Raw genomic sequence first — 26,197 nt, forward strand, 5'->3', positions numbered from 1 at the left:
TCCATAATGCCACTGCTGACCTTTTAATCCAGGTCACCCCCACTTCACGATGGTCCCCAAGCATCCTATTGTGCTCTACATCAAATTCAAACTTTGTCCTTGCTTTCATGCTTCTATATCACTGATCTTCTGCCTCAATCTCAAACCTGGTCTCTTCTGCTGTTTCCCCCTCTCCCACATCATCTTCAGTATCTTTTTCATCATCTCTCACTAAAGTCTGCATGCTTTCCTCCATGCTGTCCCTTATGCCTGGAATGCCTATGCTGAACTTGTCCACTAGACATGTCCCTCACCACATTGAAATCTCTCCTAAAAACTCGCTTCTGCCATGAAGCTGACCTGAAGTCAGGGGGGGAAATAGATATTCAACTAAATGAAAAACAAAGGAAGGGAACACCAGCCAAAAAAGGGACTTAACCAGCAAGATGAGTATATGCCTTCATCCCTGATTCTGCAAGGTGCTCTGTGCAACAGGACCCCTAGGGTAACCTCGTGACCTTCTTGTCACCTGCGTCTTTCATCATCTCCCTTCTTCCCCCTTCTCTGTTTGACATTAGATTTCTGTGTCCTGTTTGGTATAGTCTGTATGCTCTTCAAGGTAGGGAACATGTCTTTACTTGTTTTATGAGGCACATAGTGTGTCTTTGGTATTTGAAAACTAATGATAATTATTAACAACAATAAGATACTTAGAACAGGAAATAGAGCTACCATGGTGTGGTAACTGTGGGTAAATATTGGGCTTTTTTATACTAAGTGCCATCATTTGACGGAGCAATATCATATTTTTTTTCAGTAGTTTATGGTTATATCTCTATTTAATCTATGTGACTGGAGTAGTTTGCTATAATGTGTTGCTGCCTTTATTGTTTTAACAGAGAGTCTACATTAGTATATCACTATGTAAGGAATAAACCACATGTGGGAAGATAGCACAATGGAATGAAATCTCCATCACAATTTGAATAACTTTTATAACGAGTCAGTTATTAGGAAGCCAAACATGGGCATAAATCTCGCTTCTGCTTTCAGATCCTTTTGCAGTTTTATTGGGTCTCAGGATTCATATGGGACTGTAACAATCTATAGCACAATATATTTCTCCAAGTCTCCTCTCTTGCTAGTCATATAAATAGACTGAAATGAGAAATGTTGCTGCTTAGTTCTTTCTTCTTTGTTATTCGGGGATGGATTTGAAAGATGAGGAATGTTTTTTGTTTTTGTTTTTTCAGGTAAATCAGTAACCTTGGGAGCATGCAGACTAACTATAAAATACTTCAGCAGGTACATCAAAGTGGCCGGAGATTTCCTAACACTTAAAGAGTCTGTCAGCCCAAGCATTGTCACAAAGCCTTAGGGGAGCTCACTCAATCCCAAACATATGCATCCTTAATGTTTTCTTTAAAAAAAACAAAACAAAAAACATGCAAGGTGCATGGTTTAATTAAGGGAAAGTGGTATGAGTGGGAGGGTGTTTTCTCCTCTCCATTTCCCAAAGGTATTAATCAGTCTTGATATCAGTCTAGGACTTGCCTCTTATTCTAAGTGTCATGCTCTGTATAAATAGTTATAGTTACACAAAATTGAATTGACATACTTCTTAAAAAATGTAGCTGGAACAAGTGCACAGAAATTGTGTTTTTGAATTAGACCATGAGCAACAAGCGTATACACCTAATTTAGCCCTAATTAAAAGAGCTGTCTAATAGGATATTAAAACTGAGCCTCCTTGGAAAGTCTGCAATGAGCTCTGTGTTGTATAGCCCTCCATTTTGACTATGATTTTATGAAGTATCAGTTTGGTGTCTGATCTGTCTTAAGGTGTCCCTGAAGAGGGATGGACTTGAGGAATGTTTCCTTAGCAGTCTTTTCCATCTCTAGTGACTACAATCCTACATACTTGCAGCTTCCTGTGGTTCCCTGGTAGTGCAGTAGGCCAGTCTCTGTCCCTCCAAGCTAATGTGTTGTTTTTAGTCAGCTGACGATGTTATGGTTACCATCCGTCCGTATTTCCCGGACATATCCGGCTTTTGCGTCTCTAAATAGCCGTCCGGGAGGAATTGGTAACAAGGTTACAATGTCCCGGGTTTTTTTCTCCCTCGCCTCCCTCCCTCCCTTCCATGCAGAGTGCGGCTGCTGATTGGGCGGCTTGGCCAATTGACCCGCTCCCATTGGCCTCCAGCAGCCAGAGCCCTCCCCTGCTCCCCCTCCCTCTGTCTGCAGCCCTGTGTAACACACAAACCGACCCACCGGGCAGTGTGTTTTGCAAACACGTGGAGCCAGAATGGCTCTAGGCACCAGCAAAGCAAGCAGGCGCTTGGGGCAGCAAATTTGCAGGGGCACAAGAATCCAGCATGAGAGCTGAGAACCAACAGGGAGCCCTGGGAGCTGTAGTTCCTTGATTAGCTCCCTGCCTATAGAGCCAGCCCTGGAGCAGGGAAAGAACTACATTTCCCAGCATTCCCTCGGCCGCAATTAACAGGAGAGGGAGGGGGAAGGAGTGTGGAACTGAAACCTCATGCTGCAGCTTGCTGTAAATGGTAGGGACAGAGCCAGCTCTAGGTTTTTTGCCGCCCTCCACCCCAGCCCTGGGCTCCCCCTGCACCCCTGTGTTGCCCCAGCCCTGGACTCTCCCCCACCCACACCCCCTGCTGCCCCAGCTCTGGCCCCCACCTGCACCCCCCCCTGCTGCCCCAGTCCTGGGCTCTCCCCCCACCCGCACCCCCTGCCGCCCCAGCCCTGGCCTCTCCCCCCACCCGCATCTCCTGCCACCCCAGCCCTGGGCTCTTCTCCCCCCCCCTGCACCCGCACTCCCTGCTGCCCCAGCTCTGGCCCCCACCTGCACCTCCTGCCGCCCCAGCCTGGGCTCTTCCCCCCCGCACCCGCACCTCCTGCCGCCCCAGCCCTGGGCTCTCCCCCAAAGAAAGAATTGGGTGGACTAAATGGACATTGCACCTCTCTATCTGAAGCCTAGCAAGGCAGGTACATGGATCCCACTAGAATTTAAAATGAAAAGTAAGGGAGGGGAGGCTCTACTAGACTGGGCAGCTTTAGATACAGTACCAGGCACGTAGGAGGATTTACACTTCTGAGCCATGGAAGCAGAAATTGACTTTTCTTTTCCAGATTTAGCTAATATTCAGAAAGGGAATCCAGCACCTGCCTTCCAGATTTGAACACCCTCAAAATTCAGGAGTGCTCAAGCTCAATTTGGGCAGCTGTTACTTCATTTCTCCCAAATCAAATATACTGATCCACTGTAACTTGCTGTAGAAAAAGTAGAATAAATTGAGCAAGAAATGCTTCCCAGTGGTTATTAGGACTGGAATTGCTATTTTCAACAGCCATTGCTTTTTTTAATTATTATTATTATTTTTTTTAAGTTTTAGTTTTATTTGTTTAAAAGGAAGACAGTGATATTGCAATGGCAAATTTCCCATAGAAACAAAGAATGGAACAAAAGAATAATAAAGGCACCTCAACTTTTCCTCATTTATGTCGGACAGTCTGATAATATGCATCCAGATAGCCTTCAGTCACACAAGCTGAAAATTGTTCCACTTTACTGCAGTTCTGTAACCATATGGGAACCAATCCTGTCTGTGTTCTGTGCACATCCAAAATTCCTGCTGAATGACCCGCACTGGGAGCGAGTTACCAGTGACCCAGGGCTGGGGCGGCAGGAGGGTGCAGTCGGGGGGGGGCAGCCAAAATTTTTTTTGCTTGGGGCAGCAAAAAACCTAGAGCCAGCCCTGCCCCCCCCCCAGCCTGCCTGCCTGCCTGCCTCTCCCTTGCCTGCTTGTACTGCCAGAGCCAGAGGCAACTACTGTCTGCTGCCCCCGGGCCCTAGCGTCCCCCATCCACTAATGGGAAGACAGGCTGCCCTTACCCTGCCCTTCTACCCTAGCCCCGAGCCTCTCCAATGCCCCAAACCCCTCAGCCCCAGCCCTCATCCCCCCGCACCCTAATCCTCTGCCCAGCCCTGAGCCCCCTCCTGCATCATGAACCCCTCATCCTCCGCCCCAACCCTCATCCCCCCGCACCCTAATCCTCTGCCCCAGCCCTGAGCCCCCTCCTGCATCATGAACCCCTCATCCTCCGCCCCAACCTTCATCCCCCCGCACCCTAATCCTCTGCCCAGCCCTGAGCCCCCTCCTGCATCATGAACCCCTCATCCTCCGCCCCAGCCCTCATCCCCCCGCACCCTAATCCTCTGCCCCAGCCCTGAGCCCCCTCCTGCATCATGAACCCCTCATCCTCCGCCCCAACCCTCATCCCCCCGCACCCTAATCCTCTGCCCAGCCCTGAGCCCCCTCCTGCATCATGAACCCCTCATCCTCCGCCCCAGCCCTCATCCCCCCGCACCCTAATCCTCTGCCCAGCCCTGAGCCCCCTCCTGCATCATGAACCCCTCATCCTCAGACCCACAGCCCTCACCCCTGCATCCCCTCTCCCCAAACTCCCTCCCAAATCCCCTCCCCCCTTCCCACACACCCCCTCCTGCCCTCAAACTCCCTCCCAAAGCCTGCACCCCCTCCCTTTGCACTGCCTCCCACCCCCAAACTCCATCCCAGAGCCTGCACCCCTCACCCCCTCCTGCACACCCACCCCCTGCCCCAGCCCGGAGCCTGCACCCAGCACCCCTCCTGCACCCTAATCCCCAGCCCAGGACCTGCACCCCAGACCTCCTCCCCCCACCCAACACCCCCCTCCCAGAGCCTTAGGCAGGTGGGGGGCGTGGGTTCTGGCACCACCAAAATTTCTACAACCCTGCCACCCATGCGAGTGGATAAGGGTCGGGGCAGTCAGGGGACAGGTAGGGTCCTGGGGGGGCAGTTAGGGTGGGGGGTTCTCAGCAGGGGGCAGTCGGGACAAGAAGCAGGGGGGGTTGGGGTTCTGAGGGGGGCAGTCAGGGGGTGGGAAGTGGGAGGGAGTGGATGGGGGCGGGGCTAGGGCGGGGCTTCTCCCCCTCCCCCCCTAGTGTCCTCTTTTTTGATTGTGGAAATATGGTAACCCTAGACGATGTGCCAGTCCTCACTGATTAGGGTGACCAAAGTGCAAAAATGCACACAACTGTGCATTGGGAGATGGGGAATGTTTTTCAGACTAAACTATTAACCTTACACACAGTAAGGTGTGTTGGGAGGGAGAGACAAAAGACAACTCTGACCTTTTTCATAAATACTGAATCTAAGCAGTGTAGACAGAATTTGTGATACATTTCTATGGCCCTGGTCCCCAAAATCCCACTGCCTTATCCCTTCCCTGCAGCTGCTTCTCTGCTCCCCCAGCCCAGAGATTCATACTCTTCCTTTCTTTCCTACTGCCCCTCACTCTCTTCAAATCTGACTCCTTTAGTTCCAGGACTGACTTCTTCCTGGCTCCCAGGCTCTCCTGGGACTCTGGATGTTCATCAGAAGTCAAAGGTCAGTGAGGATCACAGCCAGGCAGGACACAGACTGCCTGTTCCGGAAGGCTCTGAGCTGCAGAAAACAGGGACAGCATCTCCTCGTCAGCCCCCTCCTTGCTAACCTTCACGCTGAGTCAGGCCCCGTGTAGCTGCATATTTTGAAGGTCATAATTATGCACTGAGGCTTGAAGGGTTATGCATCTCACTGCCATAGTAGCAAAGGCATTTCCTGTTGCTGACATTATGATCATCACACTGAAGAGTCTATAAATGGAAGCAGTGTACAGAAAGGGAAAAAAGAACAAATCCTTTTAAAAAATTGATGGAAGGAAAAGAATTACGATAGAATAATCAGAAGGAAAAAGACTATGAGATACCGAAGCAGATTATATGCATTATTTTAATTAAGAGTGCTTGGTAATACATATGGCTTCTTTTTGAATAATAAGTGTGTGCTGATGAGGTATGATTAGAGATGCTCTTTTTTATAAGTTCAATTAAATCAAATACATTTCTGTAAATGGCAAGTGATTAGAAGGATGTTATCAGGCCCTATACTGTAAGCTATGGTTCAAGCTTCCTATTACAGAATTCTCTGTTATTGCTACCCTCTGGTGACTATCCTCTAGCTTTTACAATGCCAGAAGTTTTAGTCTGATTGATTGACTCTTACAGATTCAGCATAAGAATTGTCTTTACTGATGAAATGGCACTTTGGCAAGCTCTTTGTTGTCCTTGGATGGAAGATCCTGTGTAGGCCCCAGTTCAACAAGATACTTAGTTTAGGTGTGTAACTTTAAGCATGTGAGCAGTTCCTTGACTAATCAGGGCCTTAAAGCAAAGTAGTATTTGCTGTGCAAATGATTTTTGTCAAGCTGGAGCTGCTGCTGCTGCAGGACTTCTGAACATCCCTATGACAGCATATACAATTAAAGCTATATTTTTACCACCACTCCTTTTGGGTGCGAACCGTGATTGCTTGATTCCTGTTGCCTGTGTAGAATGGCATACATCCACTAAGAAAATGATCATTGGTGTAATTCAGCTTTCTGAAGTCATGCCACTTTGTGCTGTGACCCTGTCAGTTCTTATAACTATGTAGGATTGATCTGAATCAGGACTCAGATAGGAGCCCCCTAATAAACACTTAGGTGCTTCAGGAAGTGATGTTGACTGCTTTGTAGGTGGCACTCACTTACCAAGACCACAAATAATATTGGAGGGCACAGTGCTTCTGGTGGTGTTATTTTTGGATATCCCAGCTTCTGACCACATGCCATCTTTAACATTGTGTGGTGTTTTTCATAACAGTACATAGAATCATAGAATATCAGGGTTGGAAGGGACCTCAGGAGGTCATCTAGTCCAACCCCCTGCTCAAAGCAGGACCAATCCCCAGACAGATTTTTGCCCCAGATTCCTAAATGGCCCCCTCAAGGATTGAACTCACTGAGCTATCCCTCCCTACATAATAGGAGGTAACTCCATTGTCCTAGGGAAATTCCGTCTTGGTAATTGTACTTTTCCTACCTAATAGTTTAAACTGGAAAAGGTATTCTTCACTTCCTAGCCTAAACTGTGCTGTTGTGTGGCTGTGCACTGTTAAACAGTTGCTGTATTTTACCCCAAATGTGACTTTGTTTCAGTGGTGGATGAAGAGAAACTGGTCTGTAATTCATATATCAGTTTTGACAGTCACCTATTATATGATCCTTCAAGATGGAAGGTGCTATGTAAATGTATGATTGTCATCAAATTATGCTTAAAACAATTAATGGGAACTATATCTTCTGATATATGCAAACATATTGTGCACCATTGTCCATCTCTCATGCACCCCTATGCAGTTAATCTACCTTCCCTGAGACTTCTACTAACCAGCTTCTGTCACCATTGTTTATTTTAATAAGGATCCAACATAATTTCTCCCCCTTCTTTTCCCTGTTCCAAAGGTGGGTCAAAGAAATTCAGAAATTTACAAGGTCATTTTGCCCTACAGTTGTGACATCCTGATTTATGGGGGAGTTATTATGCAAAATTGTTGGGATTTAAAAACAATCTTCTATATTTGTTTCATTCAGGCCTGCACATGGTAACCAAGGCAACCTGGCTTTACAGTTGAAGGGATACATAAAATTAATACACATACAAACTCTTAAAATGCTTTAAAAAAAAAAAGCTTTTCCCTCAGATGTAGTAGAAAAACACACAGTTTATAATGCTAAAGATTTTATTGGCATGAGCTATGGATACAGAATGATGGCATAAAGTCAAGTGTATTTTACTGTACCCCTTCCTCAATGCATGTTTGTAACACTTGACTTAGCCCACATTCCTCAGAAAAAAACTAACTGGGAATGATTGTAATAGCAGGAGGTTTTAGAGGAGGGGTCCCTTCTATCTGTTGGTTTATTTTTACATTTTGGGCACACCTAAAGATTAGAGTTTTAACAGATATAAATATATATAAACATGAACCCTTATTGGTAGTAATGCGAGTTACATGCATGCCCCAAAGACTCTCCATGCTGTTTCTGCTCTTCCTTCATCCACCAGTACAGAACAAGAATAAAATACTTACGTCTAGATTGTCCCTTTGCATCCACCTTTGTGTAACGGGTTATCCAGGAGCAACTCATGGAAGGAACTGTGCCTCAGAAAGCCATGACCATTAGCAGATTACTAATTCCTGTGGCAATTTAGCTATGCTGGCCAGTGTGCTGGGGGAAGGACCTAAGGCTCTGCCCATTTCTACCCGCATCCCCAGCCACCTACAAATGCAGGAACACACCTTCACACCCCCTCAGCAGGACCTGCAGTGGTAATGCAGGTAGGCCATATAGGTGAATGGAGATAATACTTCTGGGGGAATTCTGCACCAAAAAACTGAAAATTCTGTGCACAATATTATAAAATTCTGAAAAATGCTGCATATTTTATTTGTCAAAATAACACAATCATGCCAGTTTCAATTATTTTGGTAATTTATTTCAAAATACCTGTCAGCAAGTATGTCTGTACTAATATAGACACAAAAAAAAGATTCAGGAAATGTTTTTTTGACAAATAGATTCCTTATTAGGCATATTAATACAGAACTTTGAGTAATAATTCATTTAAACTACAATACAGAAACGTAATTCCTGCATCCCTCAGAAGCAGTGCAAAGGCTTGGAGGAGTCAGGGGGGTAACAGAGGAGCTGAGGGAGAGGGAACTAATTACTGGGAAGGAGCCTGGGAGTGAACCTGGAGGGTTGTTGGGTGCGGGTGGGAGAAGTATAGAACAGGGTTGTTGTTTTTTGGGGTGGGGAGGATTGTTGGGGAGCCTCCCCCATACAGACCGTGGCTGACCCCTAGCCTCTCCTGTCCCCATGTGTCCCTGCACCCCCTCTCCCATTCAGCCCCTGGCTCAATGCTGTCCCCCCATTAGCTCTTCTGAACCCCACTCTGTGACCCCCCCCCCAGGAGCCCCATGTGCCCCGCTCTGTCCATCCCCCTCATATCCTGTGTCTCCTCACCTGGTCCCGCGGGCAGGGTGCTGTGAGGAAGGCAGCCACTGCCTCCTCCCTCTCTGCTGCTGGCTGCCCTGGCCCTGAAATGACTGGCCTGTCTTCTGGTGCCACAGCAGCCCCTGGTGGGCAAAAGGTGTAATTGCAGCACCTCCCCAGCAGAATCTATTTTGATAGAATCTATTTTCTGTGGGGGGGGCAGAGGAGAGAATCTGGGGGGGGGTATGAATTCTGCATGTGAGTAGTGGCACAGAATTCCCCCTGGAGCAAGATAAGCAGGATCTGTCTTACCCTTATGCCTGTCCTGTGCAGTCTTATAGGCTGGGCTATGGTCTGCCATTAGAAATTGAGAACATTTAAATTATATATAATACATAAAATACACACAACTGTGTTAAAGAACATTATTAAGGTTGCTTATTTTCTAGATGCCTGACTTGAGAACTTGGGTCTGATTTGCAGAAGTGTTGAGCACTCGCAGCTGCAACTGATATCAATGGAGCTGTGCTTTGAACATATAAATAGTTGTATAATGCTAAATTACTCTGTAAAGTTAGGTGCCAAGCATCAAATTGGGCTCCCAAAATCAGTGGATGTTTGCCTTAGTCTCTGTGCCTCAATTACCCACTGGTAAATGGGGAATAATAATACCCCCTTGTCTCACACTATAGTGAAAAATGCCATAGAAAAGTCCATAAGGAAACAAACAGTGCTGTCTTCAGGCAGGGTTTGAATAAAATGTTGTAAATAAGGCATGAGACCACACACCGAACAAGAAGGAGAAAATAAAATGTATAGTTGCTTATTAAGTGAGCACTGTCCATCACAAGCATTGAATGAGGCAGGGATACTATAGGAAAAATAGTATGTGAGTATGTAATTAAAGACTGTATCATAATGCATACACACCAGGGGGTGTCTTAAGGTTGCACAGGCAATCTTGATTCTAGCATTTTCTAACTTCTGAGTGCTTGACTTTGCAGCCTTAGTGTTTTTTTAATGTAGTTGTGTGTGTGTGTGTGTATTTGTGTATGTAGAGACACACAGAGAGAATTTTTTGTCCATTAACTCGTTTACTTCCTGATCAATATTTCCTGAACTGCGAATAAATTGATATTAGGTGAAATGTTTTCCTTTTGGAGTAATGCATTTAATATTTATAACACGTCATAGTATGATGAATACTTTCCCTTGTTCAGAAACAGCTATCTGTTGTGAATGGTTATTCTCTGGTTCATCTATTGTAGCCTTAGAGTCACTGTATGCTTCTCTCGGAGAGCCCTCTGCTGACCTGAAATGCAAGCTGCCAGATAACTTGTGTTGAACTGAGTGTTAAAAATATACAAATATATCTGTCCCTGATTTTCAGTACATGACCTAGTCCTGAGGCAGCTTTAAACTGTAAGAACAAATAATACTTATGTCGCGCCATAAGTGCTGATAAAAATGTTTCAAGGGTAATTTAACAGCCTTTGTTTTAAAAATAAATAAATAAAAGTTTAAACAAAATATATATATATATAAATCTCCTGTTTCTTAATCTGCCCACCAAAACTACACTTAGTTACAGCCAAAGCTTGTTAACATAGAAACGCAGGACTAGAAAGGACCTCGAGAAGTCAAGTCCAGCCTGCTGCGGTGTGGCAGGTCCAAGTAAACCTAGACCATCCCTGATGGGTGTTTGTCGAACCTGTTCTTAAAAACATCCAGACATAGGGATTCCATAATCTCCCTTGGAAGGCTATTCCAGAGTTTAACTACCCTTAGTTAGAAAGTTTTCCCCACTATCTAACCTAAATCTCTGTTGCTGCAGATTAAGCCTATTACTTATCTTATCCTACTTCAGTGTACATGGAGAACAATTGATCACCATCCTCTTTATAACCATCCTTAACATATATTTGAAATCTGTTACCAGGTCCTGCGTCTGTTTTTTCTCAGGACTAAACGTGTATAATTGTTTTAACCTTTTCTCATAGGTCAGGTTTTCTAAACCTTTTATAATTTTTGTTGCTCTCCTCTGGACTCTTTCCAATTTGTCCACATCTTTCCTAAAGTGTGGCACTTAGAATTGAACACAGTACTTCACCCGCGGCCTCATCACTGCCAAGAAGAGCAGGACAGTTACTGTGTATTACATGACACTACTGTTGATGCACCCCAGAATGATATTGGCCTTTTTTTGCAGCTGCATCACATTGTTGACTCCTATTCAATTTGTGATCCGCTCTAACACTCACACCCTTTTTAGCAGTACTACCACCTAGCTTGTTGTTCCCCATTTGTAGGTGTGCATTTGATTTTCTTTTCTTTTCTAAATGAAGTACTTTGCACTTGTCTTTATTGAATTTCATCTTGTTGAATTCAGACCAATTCTCCTATTTGTCAAGGTTGTTCTGATTTCTCACCCTGTCCTCCACAGTGCTTGCAACCTGTCCCAGCTTGGTGTCATCTGCAAATTTTATAAGCATACTCTCCACTTCATTATCCATGTCTTTAATAAAAATATCAAATAGTACAGGACCTAGAACTGACCCCTGCGGGACACCATTAGATTCACCCTCCCAGTTTGACAGCAAACCATTGATAACTACACTTTGTATACGGTCTTTCAACCCCCTCATAGTAATTTCATCTAGACCACATTTCCACATGACTAGGTAGGCAAAGCTTAATTGATTATTTTTACTAGTTGTACTTTTTAAGGAGATGTTTCTCCCCTCTCCCCTCCAAAACACACACACACAGAAGATCTTGTAAGTAAAGCAGAAGTCTGGGAGGTCAGAGAAATTGGGTCTTGTTCCTGCCTCAGCCTTGTCTTTTCTTGTATGATCTTGAGGAAAGTCACTTCACTTCTTTTGTGCCATAGTTTCCCCCATCTATAAATGGGTGCAATAATAGGTTTAGTGATGCTTGATTGTATAAGCAGTGCTTATAGAGCACATTCAGATTCCAGTGTTGTCAACTCTTTTGATTTTTATAATGAAGCTCATGATTTTTCATGTTTTTCTTACAGTCCTGGCTGCAGGAATCATGCTATTGCATGAGAATCTCTGCTTTTATTTAAAAAAAAAAAAAAAACCTCACCATCCTTCATGCAGACAAAAACTTGAAAATGTGAAGCAAGTGCACTTTGAAAAACCAAAAGGCAAATAAAAAAAACCCCACATTTATTATTCTTAAAAAAAATTCGTGACTTTTGGAGTCATTCATGATTTTTGAATATTTGAGGTTGTCAAATGCTAAGATTCTCTTATGAAAGTCAATAAATATATGCAGAATATTATGATTTATTAAGGTCAGGACACTCCTACTATTGATACTTGTGTTGTGGTGGTTCCCAAAGACCCCAAGCGAGATCTCCATTGTGCTAGTCACTGTACATATACCTGGGAAGAGGGAAGATGTCCCTGCCATGAAGAGCTAATAATTAGGACAATTAAGCAAGACAGAAAATAATGGCCACGCAACATAAAAGCATCATTTCAAATTTGTCTTGTGATTTACTTTTTAAAACTAAATTACCTGAATCACTCTTCCCCCCCCCCCCATATTCTAAGTAACTCAGCCAACATGTTATCTTTCTGTGCCCACTCTCAACTGCCCACCCATGGGTATAGATGCAGGAGAAAAAACATGACCAATCAGATGCTGCCTATTTTAGAGGCCAGAAAACTGAGCCCCAGCATTTAAATTCATCATCCAAGCAGATCTTAATTTGTGGTGGGGCTCTTATCATTCTGGGGGCAGAGCCCTGGTACCTCTTCTGTCAGTGGCATGCAAGGCATGACCTCCTACATATGGTGAGTACCAGGTTACTCTGTGCGGAGGAGGCCATCATTATTGCTTGGGTCCCCTCACCTCTTCTGTCACAAATCAAGCATTGCATCCAAGGTCACTCAATGAATCGATGTAGGGTTGCCACCCCCGAGGCTCAAAAAAACAAACAAACAAAAAAGGGACATCCCTTAGCAAGGGAAGAGGAGCACAGAAGGGAGGGGAATAGGAGATGGCTCCGGGGAGTGCGAACAGGGCCATGCTGAGCAGGAACAGCTGCCACCGTGATGCGAAGCAGGGTGCTGTGGGGCTGCTGCCTTAAGCTCTTTTCACTGCTCTCAGCAGCTTGTTGGTCAGGTGGGAAGCTGCAGCTTCTTAACAGTTCTTAACAGCTGCTGGGGAGCCTTGGAGCAGCTGGGAGAGAGGAGGAAGATAAGTCACCTCTCTAGCTGCTGCTAGGAGGGGGACTCAGCTGAGAAAAACCAAGACTTTTAAAGTCCTGAGAAGACTTATCAATTTCCCAGGACAGTTACCTCAAAAAAGGAATGATCCTGGGAAAATCTGAACCCTAATTGGGAATACAACCCAGGTCTCTTAAATCCCAACCACAGACCCAGTCGCCTGTACCACAGCTATTGTAAATTTCTTCTCTGCCTTTATTTATTCTAAAGTGTATCACCATGTATCTAGTAAAACCAGCTTCTGGGCATGTACTGATTTTCTCCAATACATGCAGATCAGAAGGTCATTTTCTTAATGCACAGCCCAATACAATGTAATGGCTAACACAGAACAAAATGATTATGTACAGGAGAGGATAGGAAGTCCAGTATAGTAATACACTGACATATAAAGGAGGAGCTGGTGCTCAATTCAAACTTCAAGTACCTGTTTCTAATTCGCTGTAGCAGATAGAATTGGAGTGAATCCAGTGTTGAAGAGCAGTGTTCACAAAAGGATAAATATAGCAGTTTACCTGCCTTTTTAAGTTATTTTGTTTGTAACTTGGCACATAAACAGTTCTGAGATGTCTGTTTGGCATTCTACACTTGGTGTAGCTAAAAATGTCCAAAGGTATTACAAATACAAGCTCAACACTTGCACCCGCTGAGATTTGCATAGCATGTAGCTAGTCTTCGGGCACAGTTCTGACAAAAAGGAATAACTCCTAAGATGTGGGATAGCTCTGTGCTAAAACAGCAATACCACGCAGACCGTATCCTGATGTGTATTTTGGCACATCTATCTATATTTGAAAGGCTCTTAAGCAAAGTGAACAGTCATGGCATAAGAGGGAACTTTCTCTCATGGATTGGTAACTGGTTAAAACAGGGATCAGCAACCTTTGGCACGTGGCCCGCCAGGGTGTTTACCCTGGTGGGCTGTGCCGGTTTGTTTACCTGCCGCGTCTGCAGGTCTGGCCAATGGGGGCTGTGGAAAGGGGCGTGGGCCTGGCGGGCCAAAGGTTGCCAATCCCTGGGTTAAAAGATAGGAAACGAAGGGTAGGAATAAATGGTCAGTTTTCAGAATAGAGAGAGGTAAATAGTGGTGTCTCCCAGGGGTCTGTACTGGGACCAGTCCTATTCAGCATATTCATAAATGATCTGGAGAAAGGGGTAAACAGTGAGGTGGTAAAATTTGCAGATGATACAAAACTACTCAAGATAGTTAAGTCCCACGCAGACTGCGAAGAGCTACAAAAGAATCTCTCAGAACTGGGAGACTGGGCAACAAAATGGCTGATGAAATTCAATGTTGATAAATACAAAGTAATGAACACTGGAAAACATAATCCCAACTATACATTTAAAATGATGGGGTCTAAATTAGCTGTTACCACTCAAGAAAAAGATCTTGGCGTCATTGTGGACAGTTCTCTGAAAACATCCACTCAATGTGCAGCGGCAGTCAAAAAGGTGAACAGAATGTTGGGAATCGTTAAGATAATAAGATAAGACAGAAAATATCATATTGCCTCTATATAAATCCATGGTATGCCCACTTCTTGAATACTGCATGCAGATGTGGACTCCCCATCTCAAAAAAGATATATTGGAATTGGAAAAGGTTCAGAAAAGGGCAACAAAAATGATTAGGGGTATGGAATGGCTGCCGTATGAAGAAAGATTAATAAGACTGGGACTTTTCAGCTTGGAAATGAGACGACTAAGGGGGGTTATGATAGAGGTCTATAAAATCATGACAGGTGTGGAGAAAGTGAATAAGGAAGTGTTATTTACTCCTTCTCATAACACAAGAACTAGGGGCCACCAAATGAAAGGAATGGGTTACAGGGGATGGATCACTTGACGATTACCTGTTCTGTTCGCATTGGTCACTGTCGGAAGACAGAATACTGGACTAGATGAACCTTTGGTCTGACCCAGTATGGCCGTTCTTATGTGTATATTTCACTGTGGGCAGGGTTTTCATATCACAGTGTCTGCTAAATATGATCACTGCGTTCACCATAGTTTGCATGTGGAGGTGAGGGCTGTCTATTGTGGCCCCTCGTTTTTCTGTCCTGTCCAGGTCAGGTTTCCAAGCTGTTTCTCTACCAGACATTGCATATACCAATGCATGTCCCAGTCCTGCAACTGACTTTGAACAAGAAACCCCGGCACCTTACTGAGTTTAGTATTATGTCATGAATACAAAACCGTTTTCTGAAAGTGCAAGTAAACAATAGCTCAGATAGCATACATGTGAGCGAAAAACAAATGCTTCTATTCCTCCTACCGTATATGTGACTTCCATGATCACCATTTCCTAAATATGACTGCCGCAATTACATATTTAATATATGTCAGAATAACTCACGTTTAATTCATAACCTATGACAAAATTTTGTAAGATTGATATTAGGAATTAGTAAATATCTTTGCTTTGTAGACAAAACAGAAATCAAGTAACAAGAAAAACATTTTTTGGGATAGTAAAAAGAAAAATAAATCGAAATGTATAAAACATCTCACATTTAGAATACGAATTTCCAAAAATAATTGATTTGCTCAAAATAAAACAAGAATAATCAGTGAAGTCTTATCCGATGTCCATTATAGTCAATTGAGGGCCTCCCCGGCCTACATTGCAATAGGCTTTGGGTCAGGCCCTAAATAAATACTGGATTACTGACAATTGTGTAAGAGTCTAATTTGTTGGCGTAAAATCAGCACCGTTCTCAAGATTAACAGAGCTATCTTCCCTCTCCTTAATTTGTAGGGCTAAAATGTTTTTCCTTTCATCAGGGACAAAACTGAGTGGTAGGACATTGTGTGTGGTCCACAAATCTGGAATTTGCTAATCACACTGGTTTGTTAGATTCCAAATTTGTTGCTGCATCTCAAGGTTTTGTGTTGGGAGTTGGGTGGTGGGTTGGCTTGGGATCTGAGATATTCAGATGAGGTAATCATTTTGGTGGTTGATTATATATTTTTTTAGTCAGGATTACCTACTCTTGGCTATGGCAAGTTTGTATTTTTTTCTAGATTGTACGTGCTGGGGAAAGTACTTAGAGGTGTTAGGATGAACACTGCATTTGTAGAAACAGTCAACAAGTTGCAGTTACTGCTGCAGCATTTTGTGGCAAGTGGCCTGCATATTAGGTAAGGTAAAGGCATATTACATGCTATTTTGGGGGTTGTGGTCTACCGCAAGGGCTGTGATTGCCTCAGTGGCCATAATAAGAGTGTGACATGCTGTTCACTTCACTACAGTCACCCTGCTCCTCTTTTTAAAAGCAATTTCCATTTGCTTGGATTTCCTCAGATATTGTGGAAGTTAAAGTGCAGAATATTTCCAATTTAGAATAGTAGAAAGTACACTTGGAGAAAGTGGTGAAGAATTAAATGAGGAATATTACCAATATTGCATCTGTCACAGGTGAAAAACTACATATATAGATGAGTGTAATCCATTCATTGTTTATAGCCTTGCAGTCCTCCAAGTAATGTCACAAATCCACATGATGTCCCTGAGTGCTGGCTTTTATAGTGCATTTAGATCCGTGAGCTGGATGAAACTTGGGTAAAACTGCAAGCAAGTATAGCTCCCTGATGAGCAGATGTCGATGATTGGATGGAGGGAAAATACATCCAAATATACAGCTATCCTAAAAAAGTGTCATGTGATGCTGAATCCCCTCTTAAGAGAGGCTTTCTCAAACTTCAGGGCCTGGCCCCATTGGAGTGGGCTAGTGGTGGGTGGCCTGAAATTCTCCCACTGAAAATAAGAAAATGTGATTGGCCATCGCATGGGGATTTTCTTTTATGCTTTTCCCACCGTAAACTGAATTCTCTCTCAGCCATACAGCAGGGCTGCAGGAAGTGAGAAGGGTTTCTCCAGCAGTGCCTCCCTTGTGATCCCTGTGACACTGTCACTGAGGGCAGAGAGCGTCTCTTTTCTTCCACTCTGTGCTCTCCCTGCTTATGTCTAGCCAGCTGGGGAGCAGGGAGGAGAAGCTGCTTTAGGGCTTTCCTGTCGGGGAGTTGAGAGAGACAGAATGGAGGAACCAGGTGCAAAGGAGTAAGCGGGGTCAAGGGAGGAGACAGGCCAAAGTGGGAAGAGTCTTCACATGCAAGCTACAGGCTTAAGGGGTAGGTGGACAGATTAGGGGAATCGACTCCAGGAGGGACAGATGGGCGTGGATGTGTGTGCATGGGAAGCCAGAAGGAAGAGAGCAGAGCCAGGGAAAGAAACCTTAAATTTAGAAAACAGTTTTTATTATTGACTATAACATTCCCAGGTATCCTCAATTCAGAAACCAAACTACATTTGTCAGACCAAAATTATCATAATTATTATTTTCTATACTTTGAATTTGAAGTTGAGGCAAATATGGCTGGGACAAAAGAGCCTTTTCCCATAACTTGTGCCTATTGGGTTCGTTTTCATGGTATTTTGTGCTTTCAGCTATGTGATTGTGCATGGATACTTTGTAAGCATAACTTAGATACTTAGTGTCTGATGCTGCAAATATTACAGGTCTAGTCTCTAAACCGGTGCTTCCCATTATTTAAGTCCAGGGGGTACATATGCCAAGAAGAACTGTGCCTAGTAATAGGTGTTTGCTAGATGAGGCATTCAGTTCATCCCTGGGAATTTCTTAGTTACTCATCCATCGAGCTTTGTAAGGAGATTTCTTCCTTTGCTTAGGATCTCGTGTCTGCTGTCAATGGATCACCTGCAGCAGTTCTTACTATGTTTTAGCTGGACGGCGAAACAGCATGAAAAACATGATTATGTACAGCAAAGGTCAAATATATTTTGAATATTCAAATTTTTTTTGATGGAAGCAGCAGTTCAAAGAAATAATCGTATGCTACTCCCTTTCAGTCCTTTTGTAACATACCCAGTAGCACTCTGCTATTATCAGAATCTTTTATACTAGCATTTCTCTTGAAAATAATTGGATCTGCACTATAAAGGTTACAGATTATTTAAGGAAACAATTTCTCAACAGATACCCAAAGCTTTAGTGAAATAGAAATATAATTCAGTGTTTTTATTTCCATACTAAATCACAGAATATAAACAGCTCACAATCAGTTGGTATACTAACTATAATATTGTTCTTCAGACTGGATAATTGCATGTATGTTACATCAGTTATTGTGTATTATGATTGTTGTGTGAGGAGCTGTCATTAATAATTATAACTGGTAATGTGTGGTGGTGGAATCAATTATTATTTTTCTTTTTTTAGTATATCAGTTTGTGAAAAGAATGTTGTCTTTACCTTTCCCTAATGTAGCCTTCTATTTAATAATTTAGTAGTCAGTCTGAACCATGTTTTGAAGGGGGGAGAAACACATCTTTATTTTGCATGTGTATTCTCTGGGGATAGAATATCCAAAAGTAAGACTATAAATAAGAAATCAGTGGCCTTTTCTGTCTTGTTGCATTACGTGGGCTTGATGTATGTTTCTGCAGCATTATTACTCACTCGGCTCAAATCAATGCTCTGAGCTTTCCTCTCAGTGATTTGATTTCTTCAGGTTAACTTACCATGTACGTGATTTAATAAACACTACAATTACTTCATTAACAAACATACAAAAGTGTCCATGGCAATATGTAAAACTGTTACTGTGAGATTTGCAAATTGCTTCAGTCATAACTTTTTTTTTCTTGGTATTGCCTAATCTAATGGATAGCACAATAGGGTGTTCATCTTTTGTAGCTGAGAAGCAAAACAAATTTGCTTTCCAGAAACACGTAAGAGGAGGAATTTAGCATAATCAAAACTGATGCTGTTAGGGATGAAGGTGAAAGGGGGAGCGGCTTCCTGGGATGCTTCTGTTCCATGGCACGTCTGATATATCACAAAAGAAGCATTTTCCAGTGCTTTTCAAGGCTCAAACGTTTCTGTATCAGACTATGCATTGAACAGAACCTGCAACAGTCTCATAGCATTCATAGCCCAAAGATATGTGGAGGCTGAGAGAAATGTATGTAATCATGAATCAAAATTTAGTGAAGGTTTGTATTGATCAAATTAAGAGCCGATAAAGATTTTAAGTGTAAATATTTTGGACAGTAAACCAATACTTAGGACTTACATAAATATATATATATATATATATATATATTTATGTATCTTTGAAATCCTAGAATATCAGTGTTGGATGGGACCTCAGGAGGTTATCTAGTCCAACCCCCCCAGACAGATTTTTACCCAGTTCCCTAAATGGCCCCCTCAAGGATTGAATTTACAACCCTGGGTTTAGCAGGCCAATGCTCAAACCATTCAGCTATCCCTCCTCCCCACAGTTCATTCTCATTTAGTCGGATAGTTGTTCTAGAGACATGTTGTTCCCTAACAACTTATACATGTTGACGTGTGATTAGGGTAAAGGGCACCTGAGTCCATTTCACATGTGGTATTAGCACAAGGAAGGATTTGCAGGCTTTGGCCATTTGGGATCAGAGTTTAGGGGTGAACTTTCAAGTGCTCAGCACCCGTAATGGAAGCCTGATTTCTGTAGATTTCTGCTGCATCTGGGAATTTCCTCTTTTGTTATACTTCTCTTCCATAGAACCTCCATGATATTTCACAAAAAGCAGCATTTCCCAATGCTTTTTACTCAAAACCTTTCCTATCTGAATATATGCATTGAATTGTTTTTTTCAATGGCCTCCAAGCATTGATATGCTATGGACAGAAGTGTCCTAATTTTGAGTCAAAATATCAATGCAGCAGCTAGAACGCCATATCTTTTAACACTGACGTTCTCCCCCCCCAGGATTACCATATTTCAATACTGCAAAAAGAGGACACGCCACGGGGCCCTGGCCCCGCCCCAACTCCACCCCTTCCCCGCCCCAACTCCGCCCCTTCCCCAAAGTCCCCGCTCCAACGCCACCCCCTCCCCTGAGCACCCCGCATTCCCCCTCCTCCCTCCCGCCCCCCGGCTGCTGCTGTGCTGGGGAAGTTGCTCCGGCCCCCGCTGCGGTGGAGAGCGGCGGAAGCCGGGAAAGTTGGAGCCCGGGGAGGAGGCAGTCCCCTTACCATGCCTCCCTATTTTCCCGGACATGTCCGGCATTTTGGAAATTCCTCCCGGACGGGGATTTGAGGACCAAAAAGCCAGACATGTCCGGGAAAATCCGGACGTATGGTAACCCTACCCCAGAGCTGCCTCCTGCCCGCCCGCCGGACCCCCCAGGCCTCACCTCAGAGCCGCTTCCTCCCATCCGTCGGAACCCCCCCAGGCCTCACCCCAGAGCCGCCTCCTGCCCGCCTGCCGGACCCCCCAGAGCCGCCTTCCAGCCACCCACCGGACCCCCCAGGCCTCACCCCAGAGCCACCCGCTCTCCACAGGGCCCATCCTCAGCCTTCTCCTGCCTCAGTGCCCCCTCTCCTGACAGCCTGCCCTCCGCAGCCCCCCCACTCTCCACAGCCCCTGCCTCAGAGCCCCCCACCCCCTACCATAGCCCCCACCTTCCATAGCGCCTTCCACAGCACCCCCACCTCAGTCCTCCCCTTCACCTCCCTCCATAACCCCTACCCTTCATTTCCCCACCTCCTCCCATAGCCCACCCCCTCCACAGCCCCCCACTCTCCACAGCCCCTGCCTCAGAGCCCCCCACCCCCTCCCATAGTCCCCTACCCTCAGAATCCCCCCCACCTCAGAGTCCCCCACCCTTCACCTCCCTCAGGGGAGCCTCCACCCCGCTCCCAGCCAGACCCGGCAAGGCTGCGGCAGCTCAGGCTGTGGGAGACGCTGCAGCACGGGCCCTTCCCGGGTGGGGGAGCTCGGGCTCCCGGGAGCCGCCGCGCGCCGAGAAACTTCCTCTGCGCCGGGACCCGCCCCCGGGCAGCAGCTCCGCCGGGGGGAGGCAGCCCCGGCTGCACGGACCGCTGGCGGGGGGGGGGGGGGGGCTCCTTGCATGGCCGGGACGGAGGGAGGAGACTGAGGCTCTGCCAGAGCCGCGGGGGATGCTCGGAGGAGGGAGAAGGGGCCGCGGGTCCCCCGCACCAGCAGCTGGCTGCAGAGACGCCACTGCTCCTAGCCGTGGGGCGCAGGGTTGCAGCAGCACGGGGGGGTTGCAATGCGCAGGCTGAGCGAGCTGACACCCCAAGAGGAGGGGGGCAGCGGGTAGGGTTACCATACGTCCGTATTTTCCGGACGTTTTTATATATTTAAAAAATCCTCCCGGACGGCAATTAACAACTAAAAAGCTGGACATGTCCGGGGAAATATGGACGTATGGTAACCCTATCCCCCCCGCCCCCTTTACAGTTCTGCCTCTGTTCTCCAGTTTCCCTGCTGAAGTCCTGGGATATCATCTATTTTTCCCATTGTTCTTCCTCAATATATGGTAGTTGTCTTTTTCTGTGCCTTTTGCAGTATTATTTCTTTAGGTGTAAATCTTAATAGCTTCACAATAGGTCTCTGCTTGGATGTGAGTTTCAGGCTGATGTACAATGTGCTCCTTCTATCTCCGTGCTGAAATCAGTCAGTGGGCAGGTCAAATACAATATTTCTTTTAGTGCTTTTTTTAGAGAGGTTGCTGGGGTTCCATTTATCTTCTCTTCCCATAAAGACTTTTTTTTTGGGGGGGGAGTATGTTGCTTCATCTTCGTCTGTTCTTGGGGGTGAGTGTGGCAGAGAATGATGTTTTCTTTTCAATTCCTCCAATATTGTTTCACAGTTAGCACTGTTGTCTTTCCCAGCCTCTTTGTATTGCAAAGTTGGAATGCTACTTTCAGCCTCTAGCCTTCTGGCAGATTTTTGGAAGGTACATTTTATTATATCAGTGCCTTCTGATGCCTTTTAAAGTATTGTACAATATGATTCCATTCAATCCACATTTTTCTCATCATTGCCCCCGTTACCTGTAGTCTTCCCTCCATCTTGGAGCATAGCCCTGCAGCTTTCTTTGCAATGCCAAGTGATGAAGGAGATGAGTGAGTGTTCCCCCGCCCCCCCAGGTTTTTGTCAGTGTATTTTTATAGTGCTCCTGAATGGTGATGGGCTTGAAGGCCCTGGAGACTGAAATCCTGTTTAATCACAGGGTAGGTACAGCACAGCAGCAAAGCAAGTTTCCACACACTGCCCTGGTATTGTCTTGAGCCTGAGAGACTACCTCCTGTAGATGAGAGGCGTTCTCCTCCAAAGCCCGTTCAGTCCTTGGCCTCACCTCTGAAATTGCCAACAAAAGTGCCATTTGTAGTAATGAAATTTGTGACATGGGCTACTGTCCACCTGGAGCTGGACTGAGACCTCCATATCACAGGGTCGGGGTGTTTGATCTGTAAGTTATTGGGGTTTTTCAACAGATGTGGGGTCAGAACACCTTCTTTAAGCTGTTATTCATGTCAAGCCATCGCATACTCCCTAGACGTTGTGAGTTCTTTGTATTCATCTGATTCAGTGCAAAGAGCTTGCTCCAAAGCCTGCTAAAGTCTGTGGAAAAAATTCCCTTTGACCTCATTGGGTTTTGGATCCCGCCCTTAGTGTCTTAGCAGTTCACCTGTCTGCTGTAAAAAATTTAAAAAAAGAAACATTTTAAATTTGCTTCCTACTTTTAGAAAAACAAGAAGATATTTTAAAAAAAAACAACTCTCCAATAGTATCCTATGCCATAGGAAAGCACTGAGCAGACGTGGTCATAAATTATAATCTCACTATACATTTTTGTACTAGAATTATTTTGTTAATAGCAGGTCTTGTGTGTGTGTTTTCAGTTTGTCCTTAAGGAGCTGTGTGTTTTATTCAGCTTCCCTGGCAGACCAATATAATGAAGTTATATGGTATTCCAAATGAAATGCTGAGTATTAAACGTGTTAGAAATTATTTAATCTCTCTTGATTTCTTTCAGCTAACGGGAGAGGTGACTTTGCAAATTGCCAGTGAACCGGTTCTGCCCTTTAATGCCCTGGACATCGCATTAGAAGTTCAGAACAGCCTTAAAGGTAATTTTATTCAAGCAAGACTAATCTCAGCTAACATAAAAAAAGGTTCAACTACATTTCGATCCTGAGATTCTCTGTTTCAGTGTAAACAAAACCTGCTTATTGTATTACTCAAACAGTGTCTTTCTATGATGTTGACTGAAACATAATTTTAGTTTAACATAGGATAAATTGTTTACATTTCTTCTGATCTTACTAAAACAGTTTAATCAATAATTAGCATTAAAATCTCATAATTACTGTCAAAGATAAACAACCTCCGTGACTGAGCTGCAAGAGTTTGTTTCCATTTAATGCTACATTCAGTACAAGCAGGAAGGGGACTCTGAACTTCACAGCCATTTAGGCTCTGTAACTTTTACCATTTGACAAGTGGCCAGCTTGCTTGTTTATTTATTACTCTAGTTCACATTGGCAGCAGATCACTCCAACTTGCCTCTGTTTTCACAGGATAATGTTCTGTTGAATAATTTGTTTGAGTTGATTTATCAGTTAGATCCTGAAAGCGCTGTGTTTGAAACTGAATGACCTTGGTCTCTGTGTTTGGATCACAGGCTGAGGGAAGGGAAAAGACAATTCCTGTACGGGGAAAGTAGAGATTTCCCTTATCACTTGCTGCATCATGGCCCACACATACAGGGGAATTATCACCCATAGAGAGGCAGACATGTCTCCAGTTGAGGTGGGGAGAGGAGAGGATATGTTCCCGGTACTAGTGAATGCATCCCAACAGAGGGCTGCAAAGGCAAAAGTGTGGTGGGATGGTTTCCTGGAGCATTCACAAAGGATTGAACTGGAGTGCATGGTCCTGGAAAGGGACATATGTTAGAGGCAAACAGTTGTGACGCAGCACCTTTTGTTACAAAGGGCAAGCTCTGCACCCCAACCACGCACTGTCCTGCATACTAGTGGGGCCACTGTTTCAATCCATCTAACTGCAGGTCTGTCCCACAACCATTAACCCCCCCTAAGACATGGAGAATGAGAATTCTTTGCAGCGCATCAACTACAGGAGTTTGTGAGCCCTCCTTAGTTTGGCAGTGCCAAAGTTTAATTGGTCATAAGTTTGCACTACATTCTTGGTTAAATTTTTGTTAGACAAGAAGAAATGTGTTACCTGGGTTATTTATGAACTCAATAACTTTATTTTGGAACAGCTCAGCTGAAAATTTTCACCGAGGAATGGCTCATGACATGACATACCCCCTATTAATTCCTAATAACATTTCAGACATTTCCCACAACTACTCCTTCACTTCAAAGTACAAGCACAATGTATGCCTGTCCCTCTCACTCCTCAGATAGTTTTTGGAGGCACCCTCTCTGGCTGCCATAATTTTCAGAAAGTCTTGACACAGGCCTGCCGACAGCAATTCCGGGCCCCAGGGCAGAACAGTCCATGGGCCTCCTAGAAAGCTCCGCCTGACATTTGGGCAGTGCTGCGCCTGTGCTGGCTTGTGCCCGGTGAGCTGCCAGTTGCGCTCTTCCGGTATTCCCAGGGCTTCCACATGCCCGCCCGGCTGCCTTCGCCGCTGCCAGTACCACCCTGCACATGCCTAGGAGCCCTGCGGCCCACCCGGGCGATTTAAAAGGGCCCGGGGCTCCCGGCCACTGCCACCTTGTCCCCTCTCATTTTTCCCACCCATGTGCAGAATTTATTTTATGATGTGCATCAATATGGAGGTGATGTGTGACAGACACAGCACCTCCATATTGGTGTACATCACAAAATTCATGTGGTGGGGGTGGGGCTGAGGCATTTGGCGTGTGGGAGGGGGTTCAGGGCTGGGGAAGAAGGTTGGGGTGCAGGGGTGTGAAGGCTCCGGCTGGGGGTGCGGGCTCTGAGGTGGGGCCGGAGATGAGGGGTTTGGGTGCAGGAGGGTGCTCTGGGGCTACGGTGGGGAGAGAGGACTCCTCCCAACTCTCTCTCCCCACAGCAGCACCTGGGTTGGGGGAGAGAGGCCCTTCTCCCTGCCGTGGCAGCTCCAGGGATGGGGCTGCAGAATAGGCACCCCTCCCTCCGGCCCCAGCAGGTCTGGGCTGGGGCTGGCCATGCCTGAGTCTGGGCTGGGCTGCCCCGGCTGCACCTGGGTCCGGGTGCCCCGGCCTCAGCAGGTCCGGGCCGCAGCAGAGTTGGGGCTGGGGGAGGGGTGCCCTGGCTGCGGCAGGTCCGGGCTGCCGCAGCAGGTTGGGGGTTGGGCCCTGAGCGCCTGCGTGGCACTAAATAGGCTTCTCTGCGGCCACACAGCTTACAGGGAACTTTTCCCCGGGCCCTTTTAAATCCTACGGGCCCCTAGGCAATTGCCACCTTTGCCCACCCTCGTCAGTGGGCCTATCTTTACACCTTTACACCTCCAGCTCCCCTTCCCTGTCACCTTCCTTTGTGCTCATAGATGTGCAAAATATGGCAAGCACTTGCCACACGAGGCATGGTCGTAATACTGAGAAACATCCATCCTTGCCGTGAGTCGTCACCACCTTCCCTTAAGCCTTCCAAAGACACAATCTGCTGACATTCTGCAATTAGTAAGGGTATTGTAGCAGAATGACAGTTCTGGTATAGTTAAGGTTAAAACCAGCTTTCTGTTTAAAGACGGACTGTTCTAATTGCCGTAAAATCCACATAGTTAATCATATTGCCTTAAAATGTGATGTGCATCATGGGGGTACAGGGTTGTTAGTGATCCAGATTTGGGGCCATTTCACCAAGTGGTTCCCAAGATATAGCTATCTGGAAAACTACCTCTATATTGCATGACCTGGGTGATTGAGGGTATGTTATGGTCATTGAATCTGAGCATGAATCCACCCCGTGAGTTGAAATTCAACCCAGGGCAGAAATCTGAAGTAAAAAAAGCAGGCATAGTTCCAATGCCTCTATGAAAGGGGCATTTTTGTTTGGGGGAAATGTAATCTGAGTACAGCAGTATATTCAGAAGGTGCTGAAACTATTTTTGAAAGGAAAGTAACACATGGGAATGCGCACTGGGAGGGGAGAGGGGAGTAGGGCTAGGAGTACAGGGGAGGGAGGTAAATGCAGATGGGTGGTAAGGGAGGGAAGAGGGGTCAGGAAAAGAGGTAGGG

At 45.3% G+C, this 26,197-nt stretch overlaps 1 protein-coding gene across 1 annotated transcript in view; it reads left to right on the forward strand.

The window, feature by feature from the left end:
• NAALADL2 (N-acetylated alpha-linked acidic dipeptidase like 2) overlaps positions 1–26,197 on the forward strand; it is a 550,593-nt gene that overhangs the window by 486,855 nt on the left and 37,541 nt on the right. The window contains exon 11 of the mRNA XM_065411094.1: positions 23,020–23,113. Coding sequence (XP_065267166.1) covers positions 23,020–23,113 — 94 coding nt within the window. The remainder of the gene's footprint in view (positions 1–23,019; positions 23,114–26,197) is intronic.

The sequence above is a fragment of the Emys orbicularis genome, chromosome 9, assembly GCF_028017835.1.
Source record: "Emys orbicularis isolate rEmyOrb1 chromosome 9, rEmyOrb1.hap1, whole genome shotgun sequence".
NCBI lineage: Eukaryota > Metazoa > Chordata > Testudines > Emydidae > Emys > Emys orbicularis.